This window comes from Pleurodeles waltl, chromosome 11 (assembly GCF_031143425.1).
Source record: "Pleurodeles waltl isolate 20211129_DDA chromosome 11, aPleWal1.hap1.20221129, whole genome shotgun sequence".
In the NCBI taxonomy this organism is placed as follows: Eukaryota; Metazoa; Chordata; class Amphibia; order Caudata; family Salamandridae; genus Pleurodeles; species Pleurodeles waltl.
Window position 1 is genome coordinate 27394373 of NC_090450.1, and position 17936 is coordinate 27412308.

At 44.9% G+C, this 17936-nt stretch overlaps 1 protein-coding gene across 1 annotated transcript in view; it reads left to right on the top strand.

Moving 5' to 3' along the window:
* Positions 1–17936, top strand: part of PRSS56 (serine protease 56) — a 53186-nt gene that overhangs the window by 25526 nt on the left and 9724 nt on the right. The window contains exons 10-13 of the mRNA XM_069212881.1: positions 785–946; positions 7296–7392; positions 12676–12850; positions 15814–15964. Coding sequence (XP_069068982.1) covers positions 785–946; positions 7296–7392; positions 12676–12850; positions 15814–15964 — 585 coding nt within the window. The remainder of the gene's footprint in view (positions 1–784; positions 947–7295; positions 7393–12675; positions 12851–15813; positions 15965–17936) is intronic.

The window sequence follows — 17936 nt, forward strand, 5'->3', positions numbered from 1 at the left end:
ATATGTCAAAAAAATGAGGGCAGACCATATATCACACAGCAAATACCTGGCCCACTTAAAGGTCATCGAGGAAGAGTGAAAGGCCCCTGGTTTGTGCTAGAGGAGAGTGGTAGGGGAAGAGCTGCAAGGGGGAAATGGAGCAATACAAGAAAATGAACTTTCGCTGAGGGAGGAAGCCTCATGGGACTCAAAGTACCCATCATCAGCCAACATCAGAACACCTGCATCACCAGCACAGCTGGGAGCCCATTGCAGAGGGCAGCAAAGTACAGAGGGATATAGGTTAGGAAGATTACCCTGGATCTTTGCCTCAGGAGAAAAGAAAGGTTTATGGGGCTGCAAATGGGAAAAAGGAGGAAAAGGGGATAATATAGGCTTTCCAGCAGGGAATGCCTTGCACGACTACAGTGACCAGTGGTAGTTACTCCCAGGCTGTCTACAACATCGCCTTGAGACCCACCGGAAGTTACTCCTATGCTGCCTACATTAGACCTGGTAGGAAGAAGAGGAAACTGAGTTGCTGATCAAGGAAGACTCCATGGCGTCTTGTGCCCAGACGATGGCATCTTGCTGACCTGCACTCATTCCCAAACATATAGGGTATAGTGTGCATACACGACTTTTTCATTGCTTGCTGACCTACATTAATTCCAAAATATATAAGGTATAAAGTGCAAACACAACTTTTTCATTGCTTGCTGACCTACATTAATTCCCAAATATATAGGGTATAGTGTGCATACACAAGTTTTTCATTGCTCTCTGTGCTTTTCTTGTTCCTCAGAGCTTCGCTCATACGTGCAGGGCCTCCTGGATATTCTGCGGTTAGCCGAGGAGTTCTTGCGCAACAATGTGGATTTCTCCTTCTTCACTCAGATGCTCCCACAGTTCATGGAGCAGATGTACCACCAGGTCTTTCCGGCCCGTGTCCGCAGGGATCTTACAGGTACCACGCATTCCACGATTTCTCTTTCTTGTGTCTAGTTTTGCCTCAGACTCCCCCTTCTGTGTACAATTTACATATCTGTCTCACCCTATTCTTATGATGATCACTCTATGATGTTATTCACTCCCTCAATACTGATACCAGTGCGTCATCATCTCTGTGAAGATAGACACTATCCCTGCGAGAGGTCTCATCCCTCTGAGAGGAAGTAATTTGAAAATAGGCATCATCCCTGTGAAGGTGTGCACTCGTGGAAGGCATCATCCCTGTGATAGGCCTGCACCCGTGGATAGGCATTATCTGTGTGAGAGGTCAGCTCTCGCGGATAGGTATCACTGTGAAAGGTCACCACACACAGACAGGCGCCACCTCTGTGAGAGGTGACCAGTTGTGAACAGACATCATCCCTGTGAGAGGCATATAGTCAAGATATGTATCATCTCTGTGAGAGATGTGCACTTGCATATAGACATTATCCCTGTGAGATGTGCTCCCTTGCTGATAGGCTGCATCCCTGTGAGAGGTGACCCTGGCGGACAGTCATCACTCCTGTGAAAGGTGACCACCCATGGCTAGGCTTCATCCATGTGAGAGGTGACCAGATGTGAGCACTTTCGAACTGTCATCATGCTTGTGAAAGGTCACCTATACACATCATCTCAGTGAGAGGTGAGCACTCCCAGATAGGTATCTTCTCCTGTAAGGAGTGGGTGCTTGCGGAGGCATGGAACATGTCAGTACTCTTACGCAGAGGCCACTGATCATGGTCTTCAAGGAAGGCCAATATTTCAGCAGACACATCAAGGCAAGCCTGACAATTCCTTCATAGTGTATCTGGGAAAATACCACTGGATGTGTTCCTACACCTATAAGGCCCAATGGTACAAAGGGGTGTATGTCAAAATATCAATAACACAGAAATTGTGTGATGTAAAACTGTGGCTTAAATAGCTTTTACAAAAATGTCTTTGGATTGGCTATACATTTCCTCTTATAAACTCCAAGAGAGTGGTATTTTTCTACACTTCATTTGGAACATGATATTGCCAGACAATGTTTTGGCTACATTATTCTTATAACATTATAACCTTACCATACCAAATGGTGCCAACTCATATGAGAGCATAAAAAGAAGAATTAGAGAGACCAAAATGATACACAAAGCTTCACAAAGCTTGGTTAGAAGTTCCCTTACTTTAATGCCAAGATGAACTGTGAAGTCAAATGCCTCCTCACTCTCTGGATTGCTGTGTTGTTCTTCGCCTTTTTACAACTCCAAATACCTGTGTTAGTTTTGTCGTATTCACTTTGACATCCTCAAGGCCTTTGAAGATGCTCCCGGTATTTTTGCAGCTCCCCCTAAACCTCTTTTGCCTCTACCGAGAGGCAGGTGCCAGTTGATCGTCTTGGTCCATTTAGTGCCTCATAACTGGGATTCATCATGTCCCCATGATTATGTATTGTGTGTGTGTTACATGTGACAGGATTGGTGGTTCATGAGTTGACTAGGTGGTGACTTGTAAAAGAATACAGTGATTGTGGCACAAGTCCACGGTGCCCCACCCAATCTAAGGACCTGCCAGGGTTGTGAAGGTCCCTGTGGCTGTTCCTTCAGAACACCTAAAGCAGTGTGGTTAGGGTGTGCAATATTGCCTGGTCTGTCCACTTCTGGATCTGGGCATATATTCAGAGCCAGCAGCAAGATTCATGTGGGGATGATCGAGCTGGGATGTCCCCCAGATTCTCTTTGGGGAGTTCAGAGTACCAAACCCTCCCCTTCTTGCACTGGTTTCCTGCTGACAGCCAACATCTGTGGTATATTCTGGCTTTTGAAATTATAACTTTTTACTTGTTTTGAATTATTGGAGAAGCTGACTGGGTCTATGTATGTGTCCCCATGGAACTGCTAGGTGTACTGTAGGCAGCCTAGAGGGGCAGGACTGTCTTGAAAGAAAGGAGAGAGCATCCTCTGTCCAGGGGGACAAGCGCCATACCCCTTCACAAACTGCACTCTGAATGAGAGCACCATCCCAAGTAGAGAACGAAAGACACACAAAGAGTTGAAGCCAAGGTGATCGATATGAGAAGTCAATAGTTGGGTTGAGTGTTGGCCCAGCATCACCCGGGGAACGCTGCCTCCATCTCTTGTGAGTGTGCACAACCACTCCTCCTGAGCCACAGTAGATTCCTGAGCAGTAAACGTGAAGCCAGAAACACCAGCAGAGTTGACTGCGCTTGGGGTTGAGTCAGTACGTCTCTTCCAGGTGGGCCATGCAGGACACATACTTGTCTCTCAGTCGGTGGGAGAGAGACGACACACTGTAAACTAAACAAGCAAAGTATAGTGGAGGCGTATAGCACTGCAGGGAGAACTGGGACCTTTTGGGGACTAAACATATGGGGTACTAAGAACCCATAAAAGATTAGGATGGAGTCTCAGGAATCTAGGAAGGCTTCAAGAGGTCCCCCTTCCCGCACTGCCTCTCCAGAAGAGCAATAGATCATACCTGCCTTACCTATACTTCAAGACTTAATTATTGAAGATTGACATCAGCTAATGGTGGCTGGCCCTTGCAAATAGTAGTTGTTACCTTGGCCAGTATATACTATATATTATAAAATATATAATTGCCCTCTGAAATGTTTGTTTTCAAAATTATGTTGTATGCTAGAAGTAAAGTAAGAAAAGTATTTTTAATGTAAAAACACTAGGTGAACATTGGTGTATTGACTGCTGCTACATGTTTGACTGATTTCTGAGCTCCTGCCCCATGCCACTACCCCTAGCAAGCCTTGGAATGCTCAACTTTTCTACATTGAAGATTAAGTAGTAAATGGGTGTACTTGGTGGTCAGATTTGAACTCTGTAGTTCGAGAAATCCCCAGGACACCAGCAGTAAAAGGCCTTCATTGTTCAATCTGGTCACAATAGCCCCTGTCTGCCCTGGAACTCCTGAAGCAGATCACAAACCAGTGGACTCTCTGCCTTCCCATTCAAGTGGTCAAAGTCACCCAAAACAAGATTATTTCCATGTACATTGTGCACAAAGAACCATCACTAGAGCTCTACTGGAGACCCACAGCTTTCTTCTCTTTGGCAGTCAGTAAAAGAGATGACCCTTGGGGTTTTACTCTAAAATCTGAGATATCAGATACATTTTGGATCTCTGTGAAGGCAATGCAGCTACATGATTAGATGTCCTTTGCACGTTTTTAGTATGTGTACTTTCACAAGGCCAGCAAAATGGAGCGTGGCCATGTTATAGCTCCAGGGGGCTCCATTTCACAATGTATTCTGCCCATAGAATGATCATGAAGGTTCTGTCTGCAGTGGGCGGGCATCTTGAGCCTCAGCAGCTGAAAGGAGAACATCTTCCTCCACATCGGTATCAAAGCCCAACTTTTTGGTGCAAACGAGGGGCTCATTGAGACGTTAAAGAAGCAGGAGAATTGCTGTAGCTTGGCGTGCACCATGCCCCCGCCAAAACCACAGGTCCACACCTCAATGAAAGGTCGAAAACTGCCCAATTTCCATCTTTGGAGCCTCAGATGGCTCTGTGGTCAGAAAACTTTCCCAGTAGCCTCACTGCCACTGATCTGTGGGCATCAGTGTATCAGAAGTTCCTTCTTATCTGGGACCACCATCAAGTAATCCACATGGCAAATTAAACGATATGCAATCAGTTAATCCTATTAAGTACCATTATCATTTGGGTGGCACGTGACCTGGCATAGGAATGCTGCCGGGTAAGGAACTGTCGCGTAAACTCAGTTTGGCATATTAGCTGGCTCGTGCATTCTGTTGCACCAATCGACTGCACAGTGTTTGATGGGGAGACTAATTGGAACTGACATCCTAATGTAAAACTAAATGATGCAGGAATTCAGAAGGACTGACTGAATACGATGCCACATAACTGGCACTGGCAACTCTAATGAGAAAAGTTACTGATATGGTAACGTTTTGGAAAATTGCCAGATACAATAGTTTTGATAGGTCTGTTTACTGGCAAGTTACTTATGATATTCAGTTGTTCCAACTCAATAATGTTTAAAGCTATAGCAACCCCACAATACAGTTTTGATGTGCATATCAACTGGCAAGGGGTTCTGATTGCATGTTTTCAGGAACTGCAGCTAAGGTGGCACATTGTCACCCACTCACCCTGCTAGACACACACTGCCACTTTTGAGGCATCCTTGTGGGACCAACACATTCACAAAATTACCAGTCCACCCCCGTAAGACCACTTCTGCTGTCGACCCAGCTCAGAAAAAAACTATGTTTCTTATGTGCTACACACAAACACACATAAGGGGTACACACACACACACACACAGACAAACAAAATATCTGGTTGAGCTTCTCAGATCTCATAATGTGACACATGCATAGTCATGAAGACACACACACACAACTTCCCAGCTCATCTCTCAGAAGCTCTCCTCCCAAGAATACATATATTCAGTACATACTAGGAAACACCCCCACACTAGCATCCCCACACACTCTCTTCCTAGAACACATATAATACCTGTTATATGCACCTCACACTCGAACCAGCTCCTGTCTTTAAATGTAGTTTGTGTTAGGTCATCACAAACCATGGAAACTCCACAATGCAGCAAACAGGGAAATCACACTCACCCAGAGATCCGTGCACAACAGCTACTATCCCGTATCCATAACACTGATGCGACTGGGCTGCCTTTGTAATAGATCATGTGTATATGGTATGCCTAATGACGTGGGCACTTTTCACATTAATGTCAAATTCATTAAAAATATTAGCATCGGTTATAACTTTGGTCCAGTTCATCTGCACGGGTTTGTGGCATTGGGGGTACCATGACAGCCCCCCCCCACCCCCAGGCCTCCCCACCAAACTGGTTGTGCCTTCACCTAATTCACAGAAATACTCTCCGGTCTTCTGAACGCAGGCATTGTGCTGAATAGTTCTTCATAGGCTCAACAGTTGCTTGATGTAGAAACACAAATCTATTTACTTTTACAATACATATCTGATAAGCTATGTATTGTTTCGCTGCTCGCACCTGCAGAGGATGTACTTAAGTGATGCCTTGGGGTGACCGATGCAGCCTCAGGAGGGCCGGATTCATGTCAGTCTTTTAGGATGTTCCACAAGGACACATTTCATAAAATTAATGCCAAAGCAAACCATGAGCATCATTTAATGCTGGCTTTGATATGGCTGTCCTGGGCATGTATCGAGACACCTGTGAGAGAAGAAACTCTCTCTTGAGCCCAGGTTACTCTACCAGGGATGGTGCACCCTAACGTTCACATAAACAGGGGAAAGGATGGGTGATTTCTTTATGACTAGTACTAACATCGTCCTGGTTTGGCAGAATAGAGCATTTAGGGGCAGATTAAAGAGCCTCTAGCGCCTCCTTGTGCCACATTACAGCATTTATTTTTTTACACTAATGTGGCCCGACGAGGCCAAAATCGATGCACCAAATTTACAAAGTGGCACAATGCATGTATTGTGCCACTTTGTAACCCTTTGCGCTACATTATGCCTGTGCCACGCATAATGTGTGCAAAGGGGGCGTTCCCCTGTTAGGGGGGCCAAAAAAATGGTGCAAAGAAATCTAAGAGCAGGCGTTAAAAGGAGGCACGCTATTGTTTACACTGGGCCTCAATGGGCATGCATGATTAACGTCAACATTTTTTATGCCAATCCTGCAAAGTGCTAAACCAACGTCAAACATTATGATACTAGTTCCCTGACTACCATCATGGTGTGCCATATATTAAATATGGCGCACACATGGTGGCGTTAGGGGGGCACTAAGGGGTGCTAGAAAAGTGGCGCTGCACTAGGTGCAGAGGAACTTTTCATAAAACTGCCCCTTAGTTCTAAGTTCTTCATTTATGTTGGGTTGAATTTTGTTAAACTCTTTCCCCATGCGCAGCACCTAAAAGACTTATCCGTACATAGCTATGGAGCTGGAGGCGTCATTCCATGTATTACATGTATTTCATTGCCAGTGTTTAGGGGTCTACCAATAGTGCATTGAGAGGTCACCACATTTATAACTCAATTGCACATCCCTGCTGGAGTTGCCTGCACCCATCAGGCTTTGGAGAATACATTGAACTCCAAGATTGTTTCTGATGCAAAGTAGATCCTACATATCTGCCCACCATTCTCCAAGGTAATCCCATTCCAAAATCCAGAGAATGCTCTTCCCCACTCAAGAGCTTTGTTTTGTCTTCTTTGCCTTGTGTTAGAATCTCTGGTGCCCATTCCTCTGTGCCTGCTGCCTTCTCCAACCCCTCTCTCCCACGCTCTATTACTGAGTTACCTATTCTTTGGTACAGAGCAGGTGCAGAAGGACTCACCTGCAGATGGAGCGCGACAGCCGATGGCCACAGATGCTTCAGTAGGAAGAGCCAGTCCTAAGGAGGACACAGAAAGGTAAGGCGCTTCGAAGATCAACTAGGAAATGTCATTGGAATGAGGGCTCAATCTGTTGTCCATCTTGCAGCCAGTAAATGAGTAGATCGTCTGATATAATAGTGCCTAGTGGCACTGGTCTCCTCTTCCAGGTGCTACCCATGTACAAATAAGAGATGTGGTATCAGAATATCACAGAGTATTGCCTGACATACATATTGGCCCTCATTACAACTTTGACGGGCGGCGGAGGCCGCCCGCCAAAGTTGCGCCGCAGGAATACCGCACCGCGGTCTGAAGCATTCCAAGTTTTCCCCTGGGCTGGCGGGCGGCCGCCGAAAGGCCGCCCGCCAGCCCAGGGGAAAACGACCTTCCCACCATGAAGCCGGCTCGTAATCGAGCCGGCGGAGTGGGAAGGTGCGACGGGTGCTACTGCTATGCAGACAGTGAAATACAAGCGGGCCCTCTTACGGGGGCCCCTGCAGTGCCCATGCCATTGGCATGGGCACTGCAGGGGCCCCCAGGGGCCCCGCGACTCCCCCTCCCGCCAGGAACTGGATGGCGGGAGGGGGAGTCGGAATCCCCAAGCCGGCGCAGCAAGCTGCGCCGGCTTGGAGGATTCCTTGGGGGCAGCGGGAAACCGGCGTGTGACCGCCGGTTTCCCTTCTCTGACCGCGGCTAAGCCGCCGCGGTCAGAATGCCCCGCGGGGCACCGCCGGCCTGTCGGCGTTGCCACCGCGTCCCGCGGCCCTGGCGGTTACAAACCGCCAGGGTCGTAATGAGGGCCATTGTCTCCTAAATGTTGCCTAGAAGAATATTGCCCCATTGTAGTTAAGAACTTAAAACCTACGTCCAATGGGACAAGACAACATTTCTGTGTACACTATTCTGACATAAAAGATGGTTAGGCAGTGTGGTATACCAGGGGTCAGGAAGAACCATGACTGGTTGTTAATGCCATTTAACCATCCATTGTGGGCAGCGGTGTAAAAACAGCCAGGAAGATGAGATCATTTCTTCGGGCTTGCACACATTGGTCATCTGGGGAGCTGCAACTTGATCTCAAGTGTCGTAGTTCCATATTTTTGCCCTTAGAAAATATCTCCTCCTTGGACATCTTCTCATAGTCTTTTTTAAGTTAACAACATGTATATTCAATTCCACTAGTGGGAGGTGCTATCAATGAGTGACATCCCTTGTGACGTCTGATTCCATTGAACACATGAGTGAATAAGGCTCCAAGCTGCATATCATGGCCCTGGACTATGATCCAGATTAGGGAAATATTTCCCACTGTCCTTGATGGCACATACATGGGTGCTCAAATGCTATTAAAATATAAAAAAATAAGCTGAAAGACTTAAATCTGTGCAATAGAATACAACCTCACTGTATAGAGATGAATTAATGTATATTAACATAGGGCCTAGCTCACTCCATTGCATTCAAGGTGCAGCCTGATGAGTAGATCAAACAGTTTTACTGCTGCAACAATAAATATAGTTAAGCAAAGAACCATCCCTTGTGTCAGCAAAGAGTAGCAAATAGCAAACAATGATAGTGAAATTGTTTTGATACATCATAACAGCCATCTGAACCGCATTCATTGTATTGACCACAAAACAAAGAGGCATTGTTAGCCCTGCAAGAAGTCAGGCGTATCGCCGATTGTTGTATAAGGGTCTCATCAGTAAACACTTGAACCCACTGAGCTTTCTCACTAGAATTCAAAACAGTGCGGTGACCAGTTGGATGTAGCGCTCCTCTGAGCCTAGATCAATTCTGTGGTCTATTTTATGATATTAGAAGCTATACACAGGTGATTACAGATCTCTGCAGCACATGCATTAAACACATGAGCTATCTTGTGAGCAGTAATCTATAGCCAATCAGAAATAGAGCTCCACAGCAGGTGGGTTAATCATAGGAGCTTTTTTAACCAGCAGATAGACTTGACCAGTAGATGCTGCTAATGAACTAGCTCTGTAAGGTAATGCTCTGACCGTGGACAACAGAAAGGCCACAGGACTGATTCTTCTGGAGAAGGCATTTTTTCAAACCTCTAGGTTGTCACTTCCACATGGACAGGTTCAGCTTTTGTTTGAACCAGAGGCAATAGCTCTAGCTTGAGATTCTCACTCTCTCCTATGAGTAAGGTGTGCAGTTCGGGTAACCATGGGAAGCTCGACCCACCGCACTGAGGTTCAAGACGCTTCCCACTGGCCACAGAGCATGTTTTTTAAGATGCACAGGCCCCCTCCCCCAATCCACCGATGTGGCTTGCTTCATCTTCGGGCAGTGCTCCTCGTTGGACAAGTGCTGCAAAGCCCAGTGGGCACCTTAAAGGGGACTCTTTGCCGAAGATCTTTTCTCATGCTGGTTTTGAAACTGGAAAACTTCAAGTGACAAACATGAGCCCTAAGGAGCTCTTTTGGGTGTGAGTGAAAATATATCGGATGGATAAGTGATAACACCCAAGCAAGAAACAGGTTGACCATATTGTGAACCTTTAGGAACATTTTTGATAGCTTGGTTTTAATCTTATCAATGACATCAAGAGATAGTATCATTAGTTTTAAGGTCCTTAGTTAATTTTTTATTATCACTTACCCATCCAATCTACATTCACCCAGGCTGAAAAAAGCTCCTGAGGGCCCCTGTTGCTGCTTGAAGATTTCCAGATTCATAACTAGCATGACAAAAGATCTCTGGCAAAGAGCCCCCGTTGAGGCTCTTTGATGTTCTGTGACCAGTAAGAAGCACCTTGAAGCTCTGTATGGTGGGTCGAACATCCCATGATTACTAGTGCTGCAGACTTGATTTATAGGATATTACTACAGGAGGATGAGTGCTGGACCATGAATACCTCTCCTGACTCCTCCCCATGTATTTCTGAAACTCTCACTGTCATTTTCCTCATCTACTGTGGTACCACCTGAAATGAGTTCTACTCCGCAGTAGCCTTCGTCTTCGACATTGAGGCACATATGATGGGTTTCTGCTCTGCATCATTGACATGACTGTCATGTGCTGGGGTCCTGGCAACCGTTCACTGCCAGTACCACTGGGTAGTACACAGAAGGAGAGTAAAATGCACCCATCCCTGCCCCTGTCATCACTAACCAGTTAGCCGTTGTTACCAGAACTGAGCATCTCCAAACCACTTTAGGTGAAAATACTTCTTTTTAGCAGATATCCGGTATTCACCAAACTCTAAATAAGTTCCTAATAGTTTTTTTTCCGAAAAGAGAAGCTAGAAGATATTGGATAATTATTTGGGGTGGGTAATTATCCACCTGGAGGTACCATAACAACCTATGTCAGGATGAACCCTCAAAGTCACTAACTTAACCTAAGTTCAGGCACAGGTAGGTATGGCACAGAGCAGACAGGTTTCACATTTAAGGAATGCATAAAGTATTTATGCTGAACCACAACAGTAATAAAGTTGAAATACAAAACAATAAAAATCTCAAAATGAATAAAAGAAATAGACTAAAATTAACAACAACAACAAAAAATATGACATCAACGTTACAGAAATCCAATAAGGAGAACCGGAGATATGACTTTTTAAGGTTTTAAGTAGAAATAGCACCAAGATTCCCTCTATTGGGTCACATGTTATTTTAGTCTTGGCATGGGCAACTCCTGCTAATAAGTTTGGCATCAGAGAGAAAATAGGCAATTTTAGCTCCAAGTACATTCCTTATATACCACGTAAATTCCATAGTCCAGAGAAGGGCACAATTCCTTCGTCTGGCTAACATCGGACATTGAGGCCCAGATTTGCTATGGTTTTGCATTAGGGTTGCATCACTTTTGTGGCACAGCCCTGATGCGAAATCTTTTTTGGCATTTACTAAGCCATGGAAAGCCACTTTGCATGGCTTTCGGTGGTTTAGTAAATACACATTAAAGCAAGACTGTGCGTAGAACTGCTTTGTGTTACTTTCCATCTGGTAGGCATTACCTGGGTGTAGCATCGGCATTCCTATGTATCCACCCATGTATTTTGACATAAACCCAGATTTACAAAAACTTATAAACCTCAGTTTGCACCAAAGTGGTGCACCTACCCGACAGAGGCACAACGAGATGAAATATCTTTATTTCTTCTTTTTACTTTCTCTTTGCATGCACTCTGCAGCACATATAGAAAAAAGAATATGCCTCTAAGGATTGTTTTGTACAGGAAGGTATCCCTTTCTGAACAAAAACATTTCTGCCCGTAATGCAAGCATCCTTGCACCATGGTGCGAGGGTGCCTGTGTTGGCGCTAGACAGCACACGGTGTACCACCGCAAGGAGAAAGAGCATTTAATGCTGCATATCTTTGTAAATATGGAGCATTTCCGCTCTCTTTAGCTTCACGCAGCACAGCAAGTTAACTTGCTGCGTCGCATTGTGTGAAATAATAGTAAATGTGCCACTGAGACTATAAGATCTCAGGTAAATCAGCCCCCAAGAGGGCCCGCTGGGTATTGCGGGCCCACTCCGAAAGAAGAGTGAGTCAATGAGGAAGTATGCACCATTGGCGGGTAATGGTCAGTGCATCTTAAAAAGGATGATCTCATTGACCATTTATGGTCCATTCACTTCAGTAAAGCGTTGGTGGTCAATGGATAAGGACACTGGTTTGCTCATAGTTACTGTTATCTAAAACTCACCCATAATTAGCTATCTGAAAAATATTCTAATGCATCTCTTCAGAATATACCTTAATCTCTATACTTCTTTTCTCTTACTTGGACCTATTCTAGATATTCTCTTTTTGTACTGTTTCATTTTTATGTGAGGAATTGCTCAGGTCCCCTTGTCACTGAGTCCTCTCAATACCTATACTTTAAAAATATAAGTAATAGAAAATACCTGTAACTGTTCACTAGTTTTGACATTACTTAAAGAATCACACAGAGTTTTGCACTGTATACGTACAGGTAGAATCTCATGTATTACACCAGACATTATATGCACCGGCACTAACTCTCTTCCTCTCTCTCTCTCTCACTCACACACACACACACACACATACACACACACGCCACATCAGGGCATCCAACTAATCAGTCAACATGTCTGTGCATTTTATCCATCTTCCCCTAAAATACAGGGCTTTCAGTTATAGCTGAGATGTCCCAGACTCATGGCTGTGGTTGATTCTTGGTTGAAATGTCCTGATAAAGAGCTGAGCGAGTTCTTCACAAAAGTTTATTTCTAGTGCATGCTTCCGGGTGACAGTGTGCACTCTTCTTTCCATGCACCTATTTCTCACCAGTGTCCTCTACTCTCCTTTTCTTACAGGTCTCTAAAGGCTCATGCCCTCTCCTTCGAGTCCTTGTTCCAAGGTGTTGGCCCCAGTCTGGAGGACTGGGTGAGTCACCTGAGGGGCCTCACCACTGAAGAAACAGAGGCCAATGAGATGCCTCCAGCTGTGGACACAGATGGTCTGACCATGGAGAAGCAGCTATTCCAGCAGGTAACCAGAAGCAAGCACTGCCCTGAAGGTATAAACTCAAAGAGGGACAGAGAAGTCCATGAAAACACATAGTCATCTAGATGATCGGAAAATTGAGGATATCAAGAAATACTATTCAACAATATTTGGATTTCCTCAACTCAACTTCCTTTTTACACACAACCAGGCCTATTTGTCCCTGTATGTTATACTTGACTTTTGAAGTTATACAACAATATTTCAAAAAGAAACCTAGTGCAGAAGTGAGAGTAATGCCAGTCCAAAACTGTGTCCAAAGCTCTTGCTGTATGAACAGGGGCAGATCCTCTGCAATGGCAGAGGGGTGTTGCCTCCCTGGCTAAGAGCCACGAGATGAAATATAAGATGATAGCTTATTATCGTTTTATTTTTCATCTGCTGGCTCATCCAGCAGTGCAGGTCACAGCTAGGCCATGGGAGGTGGGAGGGGGAATGAGGAGAGAGTGCACCTAAGTGCGCATGTGTGTTTGGCCAGCCATCTTAGGCCAGCCAAACACACATGCGAACTTAGGTTTCTCCAATCCGGCTGTATACACGGCCAGGCTGGAGAAACTGCACAGACCCCAGGGTTGTGTCTAAGCGGCAGTCCGAGCCACTCAGACCAATCCTGATGCTGCTTTCATGCTAGGTGTAGCATGAAAGTAGCACCAAGATGGCTGGGGAGCCTGTGCTGGTGTTCCAGTGAATTTTGGGACAGCTCAAGAAGAGGAGCGACGAGCTAGGCGGCAGGAGTCGGTGGCGGCGACGGGAATGACGGGAAAGGTAAGTGTTTTTTTTACATTTGTTTTGTTGTTTGCCCCAACCCTGCACCCCCCGTCTCCCCCCCATTTACATTTGTGTCCACCACCGCTGCTGTGTATGAATGCAAATAAGTAGTCATCCCTTTAGCCTCCATATATAATCTACCAGACTTTTTCTCTTTCATTTCTAGAAATGGCATTTCTTGGCTAGAAGAAATAATTATTTCAATAAAAGGCAAGCAATGTAGTGTTAAAGAAAACGTTTCTTCCTTTGCTAGTCCAAGAAACCAGCATGGCAAGAAATTGTTTAAAAGTGTTCTTTTAAAGTTATTCCTACTGAAAACTCTACTAAGGCTTTGATTACTAGTTAGGTGGAGTACCATGCAGAGATTTCCAGTGGCTGGAATTGCCATTACCAGCCTGTATCTGCACAGGGAGTTCTACTTATTACAAGTTACAGCCCTTGGATTGGAGAATAACATTGCGGGCACAGAATTATTGTGCAGAATTCCAAACAGGATTCCGTATTCTGCAGGATTTACCGCTCCCATTTACCGCTTGCTTTAAGAGCATTTGCTTCCTAGCGGGTGTAAAGTGGGCAGGGAGTTTTCTGGGGAAAAGGAAGAATAGTTTTGGTGGTGGGGGGTATAATTTCATGCCTCCACAAAGGAATAAAAGTTTCTCAAGTATCAAGTGACAACCCTTAGCTGTTGTTGCAGCTAAAGCCTCATGCAATTTTACTGGCCACAAATACTAGAGAACCCTTTAGCGCAGTGAGATTGGAGATCCAGCTCAAAAGTGTCTGATGTTCCAGAAGAACCAGAAAGAGGCCAGTGAAGTTCATAGAACAACTTTACAAAGTTAGTCCTCCTTTACGTAGGGGGCAGATGTGTCCACATGGTCGAAGCGTAGGGCATTAGGACCCTGGAGAAGCTTGACTAACCCTTCTGGAATTGTCACTACCTCCCACGAGCATGGTCAGGAAGTAAGTAAGACTGACCAAGGAAGTGGACAATGGAGGGGAACGGCTATGAGGAGCGAGGTCGCGAACCACTGCTGCCTCCTTCTGCTACAGAAGCAGTTGTTTCCATCAGTGCTTAATTTGAGACGGTGGTTACCAGTGGAGGGCACCGGCACTTATTTTTGGGAACCGGCACTTATTTCACCACATCAGACATTTCTTGAATAATTCACTAACACTTGTTTCCGGTATGGTCAGGGCTTTAAGTGGGTCTCATGTCTGGTAGTAATTAAAGAAGGAGATGTAAAAGTGTCCCTGGGGGGCCCTATATCACTATCATTTGTCTTACTGGTAAAAAGACTGATTGATTGTTCTGGTAAGGTAATCCATGTCAGCGATTTACTTCCTGTTTATAGGTCGCTTGTTTTACTGAATGTGGCTTTCCCCTGAGAATGTTACCTATTTTCAGGATTTTCTTTTTTTACAGTTTTTCCTGTTGCATTATACTTAAGCAGTTAGTGATCATTGACAAAGCCAATAGTCCTGCCTGGTTTTAGGTGTGTGTTGATTGTTGTGTTATATATCTGGAGGCAATAACAGAAAGCTCAGAGAGACACCCAGTGGGAATCCCAGACATTTAATTAACGTGTTTTAGCCACGCCCTAATTACGTAGACCACGCCCATTTTAGTGACTCACCACTGTTTTCATTCCACTTAAAGCCCTGGGTGTGATCACTTCATCCACTAGGGGTTTTAAATGTGGAACAGCGACATTGTTGGTGGCTAAAATGCAGTATCTGCTGTAGGAAATCCATGAACGATTATTTCCCTATATGTATATTAGTTACAAAAGTATAGCAATGTAAACTCGAGTGGAATTGCAGTCCACATCATACATTGCCAAAAAATGAGCTGCCCTAATACTGTTTTGTTTTCTGAAGTCAGCCTATGATTGCATCCTACACGTGTAATCTCAAGTTTCTAATTAAAAATATCACATCAGCACCCTGTATTGCATGCGGATGTGATGCAAACATGTTTCAATATACAATATGACATAATCCTGGGCAAAGCCTCTAAATGCTAACAAAGTTCCATAGATAGAGTTTTGGGGTTTATGCTAAGTGTTTAGAATAATATTAGAATCTCCTGGAAAGGGAAAGTGCTTTAGATTACAAAATAAATTATGTAATTGACTATGAGACAAGGCAAATCACAGATAAAAATGCTTCTTGCCTCCTAGGTGGATGATACCTCACTGGAAGAGTTGAAAGGAGAGGGCTGGCTCAGCATCCACAGACTGAGGCAGGAAGTGCATAAAGAAGCGCTCGCTAAAGATGTCGGCCATCTTGAAGTGCCAGCTGCAGAACAGTTGGACATCACGGTGCTCAAAGGTAAGGAGGAAAGGTTAGTTCTGTAGTAATTTTAACTGCAACAGCAACACAATGTATACCAGCTGCAGAACCAGGGCCGGCTTTAGAGTGCTGCAACTAGTTCAGACGCACTGGGCGCTGAGCTGGATGGGGGTGTTTAGGGGAGGGGATCTGACCTTGGGTGGTGGGGGGTGCTGTGTTTAGCAGTGACTTACGATTAACAAGCATTTGCAATGCAATGGATCTCGTGTTTGCTTGAGTTAGAGCTATTAGGGTTGTAAATCCCTAACTGGACTTTTCTCGGCATATAAATGGAAAATGAAAAGTAAAACAGTTCACATAAGCAAGTCAGTTCAAAGCGCCATGGCCACCATGAGCGTGAACACAAAGCAGAGACACAAAAGGAAAAAGAAGTTTGCTCGCAGTCAAACGTATCGGCAAATGTGCAATTATCCATGTAACAGGGTTGATTGCCAAGGTGGTAACAAAACTGCCCCAAGGAGGGACAAATGAAAAGCATTTACCAATGATAACAAAGGATTTTTGAAAGGCAAGCCCATGAATGAGTGATAGGCATGCGTTGAGCTTGGTTAATAGCCCACAGATAGATTACAACATGTCAGAGCGCTTGCATGCTCAAACTAAAAAGCACCTGCTGCAGTGTTCCTTGTGCTACATCCTTCAGGCAGCAATTGAAATGTCAAGCTACCTCTTGTGAATAATGTCCCAGCAAAAGAGAAAGATTGGAGCTTTGTCTAGAAGCAGTTTTGACCAGCCGTAAAGTAGCACAGAGGGTTAATGCGCCTTCAGCCAAGAACAGATCTTTATTTCATGTGAATAGCTGAGTGGATTAGTAAAGCCAGCATTTACCCGCGCTTTAAAACAAATAAAATGTATGTGAGAGACAGGCTATGGAGAGATGAGGGACAGTTCCTCCAGGTGTTAGTGAAGGAATCCATGGATGAGGTCATAGGGGGAACACGCCAAAAAATATTGTCGCACTAGCCCTAAAGCCGAACCTGGCCAGAACCCAGGTCCAATTAGTTTGTAAGAATAAAATCTTGCATTGCATGAAATGTTTTGTCGGACCGTCATGATACAGACATTCTGTCCTTGGCAGTCATAGTGCAGAGGTGGCAACGAGGGGGGATGAGTTGTACAGGAGACGGAAGGTGAGATTTAAAGAGGACATGGGGTGAGGTGAGTTGTACAGGAGACAGAAGGTGAGATTTAAAGAGGACATGGGGTGAGGTGAGTTGTACAGGAGACAAAAGGTGAGATTTAAAGAGGACATGGGTTAGATGAGTTGTACAGGATACGGATGGTGAGATTTAAAGAGGACATGGGGTGAGGTGACTTGTACAGGAGACGGAACATGAGATTTAAAGAGGACATGGGTGAGGTGAGTTGTACAGGAGATGGAAGGTGAGATTTAAAAAGGACATGGGTGAGGTGAGTTGTACAGAAGACGGAAGGTGAGATTTAAAGAGGACATGGGGTGAGGTGAGTTGTACAGGAGACGGAAGGTGAGATTTAAAGAGGACATGGGGTGAGGTGAGTTGTACAGGAGATGGAAGGTGAGATTTAAAGAGGACATGGGGTGAGGTGAGTTGTATAGGAGATGGAAGGTGAGATTTAAAGAGGACATGTGGTGAAGTGAGTTGTACAGGAGACGGAAGGTGAGATTTAAAGAGGACATGGGCTGAGGTGGGTTGTACAGGAGACGGAAGGTGAGATTTAAAGAGGACATAGGCTGAGGTGGGTTGTACAGGAGACAGAAGGTGAGATTTAAATAAGACATGGGGGGGTGAGTTGTACAGGAGACGGAAGGTGAGATTTAAAGAGGACATAAGGAGAGGTGAGTTATACAGGACACTGAAGGTGTGGTTTGAAGTGGAGCTGGATGAGTTGAGCTGCACAGGACAGTGATAGAGAGGTTTGACGTTGACCTGGAATGTAGTGAGTTGTATGGCACACTGAAGGTTAGGTTTGA